Source organism: Thalassophryne amazonica, chromosome 20, assembly GCF_902500255.1.
Source record: "Thalassophryne amazonica chromosome 20, fThaAma1.1, whole genome shotgun sequence".
In the NCBI taxonomy this organism is placed as follows: Eukaryota; Metazoa; Chordata; class Actinopteri; order Batrachoidiformes; family Batrachoididae; genus Thalassophryne; species Thalassophryne amazonica.
In genome coordinates, this window is record NC_047122.1 from 26,721,972 (window position 1) to 26,734,838 (window position 12,867).

At 42.6% G+C, this 12,867-nt stretch overlaps 2 protein-coding genes across 4 annotated transcripts in view; both read left to right on the forward strand.

Annotated features, from left to right (window-relative positions):
• rfx5 (regulatory factor X, 5) overlaps positions 1 to 4,552 on the forward strand; it is a 32,154-nt gene extending 27,602 nt beyond the window's left edge. For both annotated transcript variants that reach the window (XM_034160798.1, XM_034160799.1), the window contains exon 11: positions 121 to 4,552. In XM_034160798.1, coding sequence (XP_034016689.1) covers positions 121 to 1,302 — 1,182 coding nt within the window. In that variant the 3' untranslated portion in view covers positions 1,303 to 4,552. The remainder of the gene's footprint in view (positions 1 to 120) is intronic.
• A 5,270-nt stretch (positions 4,553 to 9,822) lies between these two features.
• Positions 9,823 to 12,867, forward strand: part of LOC117501340 (phosphatidylinositol 4-kinase beta-like) — a 48,304-nt gene continuing 45,259 nt past the window's right edge. The window contains exon 1 of one of the 2 annotated variants that reach the window (XM_034160195.1): positions 9,823 to 10,107. The gene's annotated coding sequence lies outside the window, so the exon portion shown is untranslated. The remainder of the gene's footprint in view (positions 10,108 to 12,867) is intronic. The other variant, XM_034160194.1, reaches the window with a different exon arrangement.

A 12,867-nucleotide genomic window follows, 5' to 3' on the forward strand; every position in this document is an offset into this window, starting at 1 on the left:
TGGGCGTGGTCTTCATGTTTACGGTCTCATGTATTTCCTTGTGTTTGTTTTCATTCCAGGATTTGTCTGTAGTTGTCAAAGCAGAACTAACAATAACACATGTGACTTGATTTGATGCAGGTGGAAGCCTTCATGAAGCAGTTACCCAGAATTCTCCCTCGGAGTTCTGTTCCTGAAAAAGCCCAGCTCTCAGTCCGCTCCTCTCCACCCTCGCTCGCACCCAAAGATGCCTCAGGTGTCAGCGTGACATCTGGAGGAGGGCCAGCTGCTGCCGGAGGGGGCGGAGTTAAGGTCATTGCCATGGCAGCATTACCACAGCAACAGGGTGGGGCTGTTCCGCTGATGATCCTGCCTCAGGGTTGTCTTTCATATGCAGAGAGGGAGAAAGTTGCTCCTCTGCCTCCTCCATCACAACCTCCTCCTCCTCCTCCTCCACAGCAGCAGCAGCAGCACTTGCCGGCAGCGCCCACATCTGTGGTCCAGAAAGCTCGTACGAACACCCACCGGCGCCCCCTGGAGGTTGTAACATCAAGCACTGTGGGGGTATCGAGCACCTCTGCTGCCAGTGCTCCTCCAGTGAAACGGAAACGTGGGAGACCCAGAAAACCTCGCCCAGAAGACGCTGTGCCTGCACTTCCTCCTCCTGCTGCAGTGTCACCTCAGTCTCCGCCTCCTGCCCCACCTCCGCACTACCCGCTCATCACGTCTGTCACTGGTAGTGTCATCCAAAAAGCCTCCTCTTCCTCCTCAGCCTCGCAGCAGGTGGTGGAACTGGTCTTCCAAGACCAGCAGGGGTTGGTTCTTGCCAGCCCGCTGCCAGCAGTGTCAGACCCAGGCCACTGTCTGGCCGTGGAGCACCGCAGCGTGGTGGTGCAGTGCCAAACAGGTGCAGTGCCTGAACCGGACCGCCACAGCCGACCACTGCTGTTTTTTCAGAGCCCGGGGACACCAAGCTGGGAGCTGGCAGCATCCGGGCGCACCGCCATGGTGGAGGTCATTCAGAAGGCTCCAAGACCCAGCAATAATGACAGCAGCCCCGCCCCTCCGCCTGCAGTGCACCTTCCTCCTCCACCTCTGGCTCTCCCACTGCCCACGCTGCATGAAGAACGAGGGGAGGTGGAAATAACGTTAACACCGGTGGATGTGCAACACAACAGCGTCCCGCCAACACCTTCAGCAGTATCATCCTCATCCTCCTCCTCACCTCCCAGGTGCGCCGTCTCCTCAGGCTCCACTGTCAAAGGTGTAAAGGTGGAGTCAGAAGAGAGTAGCCACACTTCCTCAAAGAGAGAAGGTCACTAGCCCCGCCCACTCCACTGTCTTCTTTTTACGACAGCTTTGTATTTCATTTGTCAGCGCTGAACTCATTTATTGTTGCCCATGGTAACAGGTGTTTACCTCACATGACAAAGCAACAAAGTCCTACCCCTTTACATTGCCTTCTTACCGTCTTCTTCATTGGTGGAAATCCCAGACTGGTGATGACAGCCACCCAGTCGAGGAGGATAAATGAAGCCAAAACCTCCAGCCCCTGTTGTTGTTGTTGTTGTTATTATTGTTTTGGGGAGGGGGGATCCCCTCGTAAACAAACTGAATGTGTTGTTTGTAACGTTTAGCTGTGATTCTTCAAACTGCATGTCTTTCCGTGTTTTTGCTCCAGTTCACGGATCTGTTTCAGACCTGAAACTCATCTCCAGTTTTACAGATTCATGTTGCATTCTGGGGCTGCGTTACCATGGTTACTCAATGAGACAAATTAGTAGCATGTGTCATATCAGCTCTGTTGCACATCCACGACCTGGACAGACCAAAAACTTCCCTCCTCCCACTTCCATTCTTTGGCGTTGAAGCTTCTCTTTCTGCTCCACCAAGATCACTTTGGTGTCATTTTCGGGGTTTACGCGTCCGGTCACACGCAGAATTTTGCACATCTTTTTGATTCAGTTGAAATCTGGAAAACAGTGCGCGGGCAGCGCGGAGCTTATCGTATACAGACGTGCACGTCAGATACTCAATGAAGCACATAAATGCCATCTTTGTAGCAAATATGAATTCACTCATGGTTTGTACAGTCAGCGTGGTGCCGCAGTGCTTAGCACTGTTGCTTCACAGCGAGAAGGTTGACGGTTCGATGCCACTAAAGTTGAATTCCTGTGTGCAGGTTGCGTACACTTTTTTTCTGTTTGGATTTGCACTGAACCAATCAGCGCGCTGACCAATGCGCTAAACCCTACATTTACCTGTGTGATTGATGGAACAATATTTATTGTTTTCTTGTTGTCATGTTTAGCACGGGTCACATTTTAAAGGTTCTAAGTAAAAACCACACGCTGACGAGGAGTCGCTCTCGAGCACCATGGGGTTTTGCTCCTGTCACTTTAAATGGAGGAGATTGTATTTGACGATGGGGAGCTAACTGATTAGCAAAGTGAACCTGATGCAAATCAACAAAATTCTGTACTCAGACTCATTCTGGTGTGACCGGTGTCGTGTTTTTATTCAAAGAAATATGCAGGAAGAAGAAAAGAGAAGAGGAAATATTAAGGAGATTTAAGTGCTGAATCAGGCCTGAAAGGCAATAGAGATATTATTACGGGTAAAAACCTTGAAAAGGTGCAAAATATTTAAATGAAATGTTCTTGCAGAGCTTGACCTTGATTCACCTTCATTTTGTCGAAATTTTGCACTCATACGTCAATTAAAACAAACTTTAGCAGAGCCACAAATCAGTCCACAGAACTCAGAATCAACTTTCCTTCATCTGATTAACGACTTAAAGTTTGATCAAAAGTGAATCAGCGTCGAGCTCTGCTGTGCTTTTACTCTTTCTGTTTTGAACAGTTTGGTTTGTTGTGTTTTACTGGTGTTTGTTTGTTTGTGGGTCTGATGTGTTTGTGTGTTTTCACACTGCCCACCACCTCATGACATTTTTCAGGTTAATTGTTTTAAATTAAGATGAATTTTGGAAAGCAGCATTGTGGAATGCTGTAAAGGGGGGCGGGGATGCGTGAAGGAATTGATGATTGGTCCCCTGTTCAGATAACTAACTGCACAGACCAGTAAACTGTACTGGTGATGCTAAGGCAGATGTTCATATTAGCAGTCAGTGTATTATAATACTGTGGAATACAAATACGGACATACAGATCAATCATCCAACAGCACTGAATAATTAGTTATGTGCACTGATCAGTAAAGGGGAGAAATTAGTAATCTATGTACACTGATTAGTTAGTTATGTGCACTGATCAGTGAAATACGGGGATTGGTAATCTGTGGATTGATTACTGAGTTATGTCCACTGATCAGTGGAGAGATTAGTAATCCGTGTGCAGCACTGATTACTGAGTTATGTGCACTGATAAGTGAAATTCAGAGTGCACGTAGGGTTTGCATTATGCACTGATCAGTGAAGTGTGGGGATTAGTAATCTGTGTTCACTGATCAGTGAAGTGCAGAGATTAGTTATCTGTGCACCGATTGCTTAAAGTAAACTGATAAGTGAAGTGCAGAGATTAGTAATCTGTGAATTGTTTATTGAGTTATGTGCACTGATCAGTGAAGTGCAGAGACTAGTAATCTATGTGGACTGATTATTTAGTTATGTGCACTGATCAGTGAAGTGCAGAGGAGTAATCTTTGTGCACTGATTTCTTATTTGTGTGCATTGATCAGTGAGGTGTGGAGATTAGTAATCTGTGCACTGAGTACTGAGTTATGTACACTGAACAGTGGAGAGATTAATCTGTGTGCATTGATCAGTGAAGTGCAGAGATTAGTATTATGTGCAATGATTACTGAGTTATACCCACTGATCAGTAGAGAGATTAGTAATCTGTGTGGACTGATTACTGAGCTATGCGCACTGATCAGTGAAGTGCAGAGATTAGTATTCTGTGCAATGATTACTGAGTTATACCCACTGATCAGTAGAGAGATTAGTAATCTGTGTGGACTGATTACTGAGTTATACGCACTGATCAGTGAAGTGCAGATATTAGTAATCTGTGTGCACTGATTGCCAGAAAAGAAAACTACATTAGAATCATTTGATAAGACGTACAAATATGGCCACAGCTTTATCTCAAATCTCTTTTTAGTGTCCCACACAAATGTTTTAGTAATCCACGTGCACTGATAGCCACAGGATGGACTCTTTGCTACAATGTGGCCTCTAGGGGGCTCTGTAGGGTAAATACAGTGAAAATGGAAGGAGGAAGACATTTGAACGTGTCCAATGAGCAGACCTCAGAAATTTTGGCAACTAACACAAAGATATTTTAAATTATTAAAAGATGCAGTTAAATAATATGAATTAGTTTGTGTTGGGCTGATGTTTAGATGATGTGATCAGCCTGCTAGCCACTTGAGCATACGCAGACACATGGTGCCATTCATCCTTTGCACTTTGACCTTTACTTTTTTGGAGCTCTGTTAGCATCAGCAATGTGACGTTTTACTGTCCTTGCGATTCTACTGGATTTTTCCAAAACAAATGTCCAGCAGTTACATACGTTCTGTCCTCAATTAAAAGTCTTTAATCAATAACCACCATCTTTGTGTTCTTTGGTGATGCTCAGGTTTTCGGTAAACATGTGTTTACAGTGATAACAACAAATAAACATAATTAATAATGTGTAAAAATCACAGATGGAAAAACATGATTTTACACATTAAACCTTTATGGTGTCTTCGTAATTTTAATATTTTAAAGAGTTTTCAGGTGAACACTTTAAAAATTGTTCTTTTGGGGGGTAAAGGTATTTTAATTTAAAACAAAGCCAAAATTGCCAAAATATGCATTTCTCAGAATACTCACTGTAGCATCTTTGGGAACTACCCACTAGTCCCAGGTTCCACTAGTCCTAGTATTAAGGAGAGCATGTTGAAGTTGTTTTTACATTTATGGTAGGCTATATGTTGCACTAAAGTAGCTTAAGTAATGTTACAAAAGTGTGACAATTTAAAATAAAACATTTAATTATGGTGAATTGCCATTATTTGTTGATTAATTCAACTGGTTTACAAACAACAGACATATGTCTTATTTTTGTAAATTCAACAAAACTGGATGTAGTCTGTTAGCTATTTGAAAGTATTACTTTTATTTGTTAACTGTAAAATCAGTTTGGGGTTGTAATATACACCATCAAATAATATAAAGAGGTTAGGACCAGTGGACCCTCGGCCTATTGGACCCTCCCCGCATCTTCAGTGGCACAAAGTACAGAATTTTGACTCCGGTGCCCTCATGGATTTTTTTGTTTGTGGTAGGGGGATACACAATCATTGGGGTGTACCCAACATGTGACAGCCATCAACATGTTTTGCCTCTTCCCACTGTGTGTCCCATCAGTGTTTCAACCAAAGTATTTACTTGAGCAGGAAGGGGAAGGGACGTGACTCGACATTGTCATGGAAATGTCACATTGTTGAGGCACTTCTCCAATGCTGTGAACTTGCTTTCTGTAGCGAGCTGTTATCGCCTTCAATGCTATAATCGGTTCAGTGTTGTCATCATCGCAGTTTTAGCTCACACATTTGTGTAAAAGTAACTTTTGTGTACTCTACCATATCAACAGGACTGCTTCTTTATATGTATTTAGCTACTTTTCCCGCCAGGTTTCCATTGTCTCTCAAAACTTGCTAACATCTCGCAGCTGTCGAAAATGTCACAATGGCATGAATATCTGCGAAAAAATATAAAACCTACATTGACATATTGACAGATCAAAACAAAAGCTCTTTCTAACATTAATACAACTTCAGAAAATACAGAAAAATCCACAGCCATAAGAGGGTGATATTATACATCAGCAATTAATTTGATTATTTTCAACCACAAGGACCAGATTTATTTAAACATATCTGTATGTCTGTAACATTTGTGAAACTTGAAACTGATGCTTGAACTTCCGTGAACCAAAAGAACTTTAAAAGTTCCATAATCGTTTAAAGTCATAGTGACACCTTGTATCATCAAGACTATCCATAGGCTCCACCTCCATTTGATTGTGTGAGGACAGGAGTCATCCTGATGGAACAAGAGTCCATGCGATCTTCATTCTATAAATCATGGCTCACCGGTCCTGCTCCTGGAGGTCACCTGCATGTTTTCCAGGTGATGAGTCAGTCTGGTGTTTCTTCGCCCTTGATTGACTGAGAACACCTGACTTGGTTAATTTGGAGTGGATGGAGCCAGGAGAGGACAGGTGACCCTCAGGAGGCAGACCAATGACCCCTGATTTAAACAGATGAACTTCACGCTGTTCTTCAGCTTCACACCATTCACTATGTGTTACAAAGCCTCCTGTGCCCACTTGTATTAAAAATTATTGAAAACAACGAAAGTTCATCTTATGTTATTTTATCATTTCTAAATCTCCACATTGAGGCACTAACAATGAGGATGATTGACAGACTGTGACTATTGAAATGATTAGAAAATGTTATAAATCTGATGTGAGTAAAAATCTTGTTTGCTGAGCCTTTTATTTGAATTGCAAAGTACATTGCACAGTTAAAGATGTTATGGAGTTTGATGATCTTATGGGCTTTTTATGTAAGTAAATCTGTGCCATCAGAGTTTGAATTAGAATTTTTAAGGTTTAATTTTTTTAGCATCAAAATCAGAGTTTGAAGTTGAATTTCGAAGGTTGAATTTGTTTAGCATCAAAATATTCAGCCTCAGAAAACTTCAAGATAAAAAAAAATTCAACATCAAAAAATACAAAAGCAGGGACAAGCAATCAATCCCTGTCTCAATCATGCAACCTTCAGCAATGTGTCGGCTTCTTTCGATTTGGTTTTGGTGTCACATGACCAATGGAGCAAAACGTGATTGGTTGAACATTGGACGGTTGAGACAGGGATTGATTGCTTCTCCCTGCTTTTCTGTTTTTTTAGGTTGAATTTTTTTTTTTGAGGTTGACTTTTTTTTAGGTTTTTTTTTTTTTTAGGTTGAAGTTTTTGAGGCTCTTATTGAACTGGACTTAATGAAAAGAAAAGTTCTGTCAGACAGCTCAAACCCCATGAGAGCAAAATTAAAGGGTCTTTGTTAGATAGAAATTTAAGTGGAATTGTGATTATTATTTTCCAATATTCTGATTTTATTTACCTGTAGATAATACATACACACAGTGAGGCAAATAAATATTTGATCCACTGTTGGGTTTGCAAGTTTTCCCACCTACAGTACAAAGAGTGGAGAGGTCTGCAATTTTTATTGTAGGTACACTTCAACTGTGAGAGACAGAATCTAAAAAAAAAAAAAATCTTCCTCGGTCTGGGGCTGCATGCAAGATGTCGCCTTGTGGGATAAGGATGATTCTAAGAAAGCCCAGAACTACACGGGAGGACCTGGTCAATGACCTGAAGAGAGGTCATCTTTGGAACCACGTCTCAAAGATGACATTAGTAACACACAATGCCGTCATGGTTTAAAATCCTGCAGGACACGCAAGGAGCACATGAGCAGGCCCGTTTGACGTTTGCCAGTGACCATCTGCATGATCTAGAGGAGGCATGGGAGACAGTCATGTGGGCAAATGAGACAAAAATAGAGCTTTTGTGTATCAGCTCCACTTGCTGTGTTTGGAGGATGAGAACAACTCCAAGAACACTGTCCCAACCATGAAGAATGGAGGTGGAAACATCATTTTTGGGGGTGTTTTTCTGCAAAGGAGACAGGACGACTGCAGGGAGGATGGATGGGATCATGTATCACAAGATTTTGACAAACAACCTCCTTCCCTAAGTAAGAGCATTGAAGATGGGTCGTGGCTGGGTCTTCCAGCATAACAATGACCTGAAACACACAGCCAGGACAACTAAGGAGGGGCTCCATAAGAAGCATTTCAAGGTCCTGGAGTGGCCTGGCCAGTCTCCAGACCTGACCTCAATAGAAAATCTTTGGAGGGAGCTGAAACTCCAAACCTGAAAGATCTAGAGAAGATCTGTATGGCGGAGTGGACCAAAATCCCTGTTGCAGTGTGTGAAAACTTGGTCAAGAACTACAGGAAACGTCTGACCTCTGTAATGGCAGACAAATGTTTCTGTAACAATTGTTAAGCTCTGTTTTTCTAGGGGGTCAAATGGTTATTTTATGCAATAAAATGCAAATTAATTATTTAAAAAAAATCATACATTGTGATTTTCTGTTTTTTTTTTTTTGTTTGTTTGTTTGTTTTTTTGCGGTGGGGGGGAGATTCTGTCTCTCTCAGTTGAAGTGTACCTACGATAAAAATTACAGACCTCTCCATTCTTTGTAGGTGGGAAAACTTGGAAAAATCGACAGTGGATCAAATACTTATCTGCCTCACTGTACATCTTCAGCTGGTTATCCGGCACCTGACTACAGATTGCAGCCGGGACCTGTAGCTAATTCCAAATGTATTTTGTTCCTGCATCAAAATTATCAGATGGAGAAACTAATAACTTTTTCTGGCATAAATTTAACTTTCTAACAAGATGGTTTATTTCTGCTACAGACAAATGATGAGCTAACATTTTTGATCAATCTTTAAGCCTGTTTTCTCATCTTTGACCGTGATGGCTCATCTTTGATCCTAATTGCTGATTTTTGACCCTTATTACTGATATTTTACTGTGATGACTGACCTTTGATCCTGTTTGCTGATCTTTAACCCTGATCTGTAATCTTTATTACTATTTTGTTTTTATTTTTTTTTTATTCTGGTTGCTCATCTTTGACCCAGATTAGTGAGCTTTGGTCCTAATTGCTGATATTGGATCCTGATTACTGATTAAGTCAACTGCTCCCTTGTTTTCACTTTGGGTTGCTACAGCAGATCCAAAGTGGGTCTGCATGTTGATTTGGCAAGTTTTATGCCAAATCCACATTACATGGAGGTTTTTTTTTATCCTGCTTGCTCATCTTTTATCCTGATTACTGATCACTACTCCTATTTACTCATCTTTGATCTTGATTACTGGTGTTTAGTCCTGATTACTGATCTTTGGTCCTAATTGCTGGTCTTTGATCCAGATTACTGATGGCTGATCCTGATTACTGAATTTTGATCCAGATTGCTGTTCTTCCACATTAATTGGAAATCTTTGAACATATTCCTGAATTCTGTTAGACTTTATGCTTGTTACTGAACTTTTATTCTGATGCAAATCTTTGATCCTTATCACAACCTTTGTTATTGTTTAATCACAACATTTAATAATATTCTAGACTTTTGATCCCTAATCAGAAAACTTTGATTCTGATCAATGAACACTGATTCTGATATCCCTATCTTATTATATTTGCATAAGTGAAAAATAATAAACCCTAAAGGCATCCATTACTCTGGATCTGCTGAGGACTTCGTGGATGACTCCACTGGTTCTTCCATTGACCAGCCATGTAGTTAGTTTGTGCATAATCCTGATTATAAACAGTTACAGTTGAAAACGTTCCCGTTGTAATTAAAAAAACATGTTAATGTAATTACAAATGCATAAATATTGTAAAATCTAGATAATACAAGGAATAAAACAATAGAAAAATAGAAAGCTAAAACTAAATTTATTTTTCAATGTAGATGATCTGAGTGGGGGAAAAAAATCAATAAGCAATCACTAAATTCAGAAAATCACAAGTTAAATTAAGTGACATTGCGGAAAATCCAAGATAACATTTTAAGAATAACCATACAAAACACTAATCCAATATAACTGAAAACAAAAGCGATTAAAAAATAAAAACACCGCAGCACGGAAGCATGACCAAAAGTAGCATTTCCGTTACAGCAAGCAAGATCTGAAGTCATGCAAAGCTCCTTCAAAATAAAAGCTCTATCGTTTCTGGGGGAGCGTCCATCCATATTGTGGTAAATGTGACCGGAAGTTTTGGACGGTTTTATACTGCGCCTGATGTTATGGCCTTTGCGTCACTGGAGCTTTAAAACACCGTAATCGAGCTAAACCGAACCAGACCATAATAGATCGAACGCATGGACTAGAACACTGTCTGAGAACCTGGACTCAAACCTGGATTAAAACCCTAAAAGTCCTGGCGTTACGAAGTGGCAACCCTCGACATTCGGAGGGTTGAACCCGATTCAGGACGCTTCGGGACCGTTCGGGAACCGGTAGGTGGGCCGACTGTTTACCTTCGACATGTTTGTGTTTGTTTTTGTTTATTTTAAACCGCCTTTTGGCTAGCTGGCTATTAGCCGTGCGGCGCTAAATCCCCCAGTGGAGGCCCGGCTCTCCGGCTCCTTCCCCCCCCTGGATTCAGCAGGAAGGAGCGGCGGCCCCGCTGCCGCCTACTGCATCTCTAGAATATCGCTAAGAGACCTCCGTAATATCTCTAAAGAGCCCCGAAACATCCCAGAGATATCTCCATAAAAGCTCCGAAACACCTCAAAACGAGCTCCCTAACATCTCTAAAAGAGTTCTGTACCATCTCAAAACTCTGCGAGTTCAGTGACATCTTATTATTTTTAACAGAGCTCTGTAACATTTCTAAAATTAGAGTTGTGTAACATCCCAGAGCTCTGTGGGTTCAGTAACATCTTATTATCTCAAGTAGAGCTCTGGAACATCTCTCAAAGAGCTCCATAACATCTCAAAAAGAGTTCAGTAACATCTCATCAATATCGCTAATAGAGCATCTTGATAAGAGCTCTGTAACAGCTCACAAATATCTTAGCATCTTGTAATAACGTACGTCTCAATCACAGTATTTATTTTTTACCCAACAAATATTTTAGTTACTGATACTGTTAAGTCTTTAGTACCACTTTAATTTTTTTTTGTTTACATTTAAATAAAATTTCAGCTATTTCTGTAATATTGTCATCATTTCTTGATGATATCTTAAGGACCTTAGTGTTGGGAAGGTGTCGTAACACGGACCCACAACAGGGGGCGCAAATGAACGGACAATGAGTAAGCCAAAAGGTAACAATTTAATGTTGTGATATTACACAACGAAACGTGTCTTAATATTCACAGTCAATAAACACCAGGTGACGTGTGGGCAGGCTCGAAGATAGAAGACGCCCGACGAGAGAGAAGCCGCGTCCCACACGGCCTCCACCACCAACGGCCTGAAGAACACCGGAGCCGCCAAGTCCCGAGTCCCCAGGTGGCCTCTGTCTTCGGCTGTCGACCCTGGTACTGCTGGCAGAAAACAGAAAGATGATGTGTGAGTGTGAGTCCGCACACTCAGTAATTAACAGTCCAAACACAGTTGGGAGGAAGCACCTCCACCTCCAACCTAGGAACACACTAGCAGCTCCTGGAACCACTTATCTGGATGGAGTGAGAGGCGAAGACGTCGCTTCTCTCACTGACCGCCAACCCAGTTGAAAGGGCACCACAGGACAACGGCTGCAAACAGATCAGACGTAAGTCACAGTTTAAATTCAGCAGAGAAATTACCTTAGTACTGGTAGTCGATTTCTCGGCGGGGAGGTGGAGTTGCAGTCCGGCTTATATGGTGGTGTAGATGAGTGACAGCTGGAGTAATGAGTGACAGCTGTCACTTCCTCTGGGTCTGGCGCCCTCTCGTGCTTGGAGCCCGCACTCCAAGCAGGGCGCCCTCTGGTGGTAGTGGGCCAGCAGTACCTCCTCTTCAGCGGCCCACACAACACTTAGTCTAAAAAAATGTCTGAGTTCTGTTTCTACAATATTTCTGTATGTCTATGTTTCATATTTTTGCACTTAGTTAACACTTTAGGTATTTCTGCTCCAGATTTTCCACTGCTGTCGCACGTTAGGGTCCCTTCACACATAGTACAGATCAGGGCAAATCACAGCGGAACAGCTTGTATGAGCGAACCCCGAAAACATCGAGCCAACCCGCAAGCGTGAACGATCCCGCTGTGATGGTTTCGTGCATGTGACGGTGACGTGCATGAAACCATTGCAGCAGGAACACAATGCGAGCAGCTGGAGCATGTGTAACCACATTGCGCAGCTGCTGTGAAAAAAAACAAACAAAAAAATCAAACCACGGGATTTGAACCTGCAATTTACAAAAGCTCTGATTGTCAGCCAGAAACTTTACCACTGTGGTACCATCGCTGGACTGTAAAAGGTGCAGAAAAAATGCCTGAAATCAAGAAGGAGGTGGACATATTTAAAGAAAATAATAATACCACACACCATAAAAAACACCACATTTTATTGATTCCCTCTTATCAATCAGACAATGCAAGTGTGAACCGTCTGTTCCACTGTAGATGACCCATGGTCACAGATGTACAGTCATGAAATGACATGAATGGAGCAGTGAGCTCTGATCATGTCCACATCTGCTGAACCCGGCATGTCCAGCCGGCCCCGTGCACGTGTACAGCCCGAAATGCCTGTCTTGTGGAAGGCGCGCCGCACTGCGTCACGTGGAACAGAGTTCATGTGGGTGACGTGACTTTCAGTTCACCCACTGTGTGCTATGATCCGATGGCCCATATCATCTGGGGCAGCCTGTCAGTGTGCGTGCTGTGCGCGCTCTTCAGCCTTCGCAAAAGTGATATATGTTTTTATGTATTTCCATGTGAGGACAGCAAGTGCACACACACACGTGTATCCGTCAAAACACAGTATGTGTTCTGCAGCTGTGATGTCCGGGTCCAGAGATGTCAACAGCTGCTGTTGGCAGCCAGCAACGCCCCCTGTCCGTTCAGCACACAGACCAAGGTGTCACTGTGTGATCAGATGAGAGGCGCCTCGCCTGCAAGGGGGGGGGGGGGGCGCCAAACACACGCACACGTGTTGTGGGGGGAGCCGAAGCTCTGGCATGCCACATGTGTACTTGGCAACTTCAAAGTCGTGAGGGCACTTAGACAAATTTCACATCCAGGTCAAAAGTGGTTGTCTCCTGACTGTTTTTGTGCTAACAGCCAC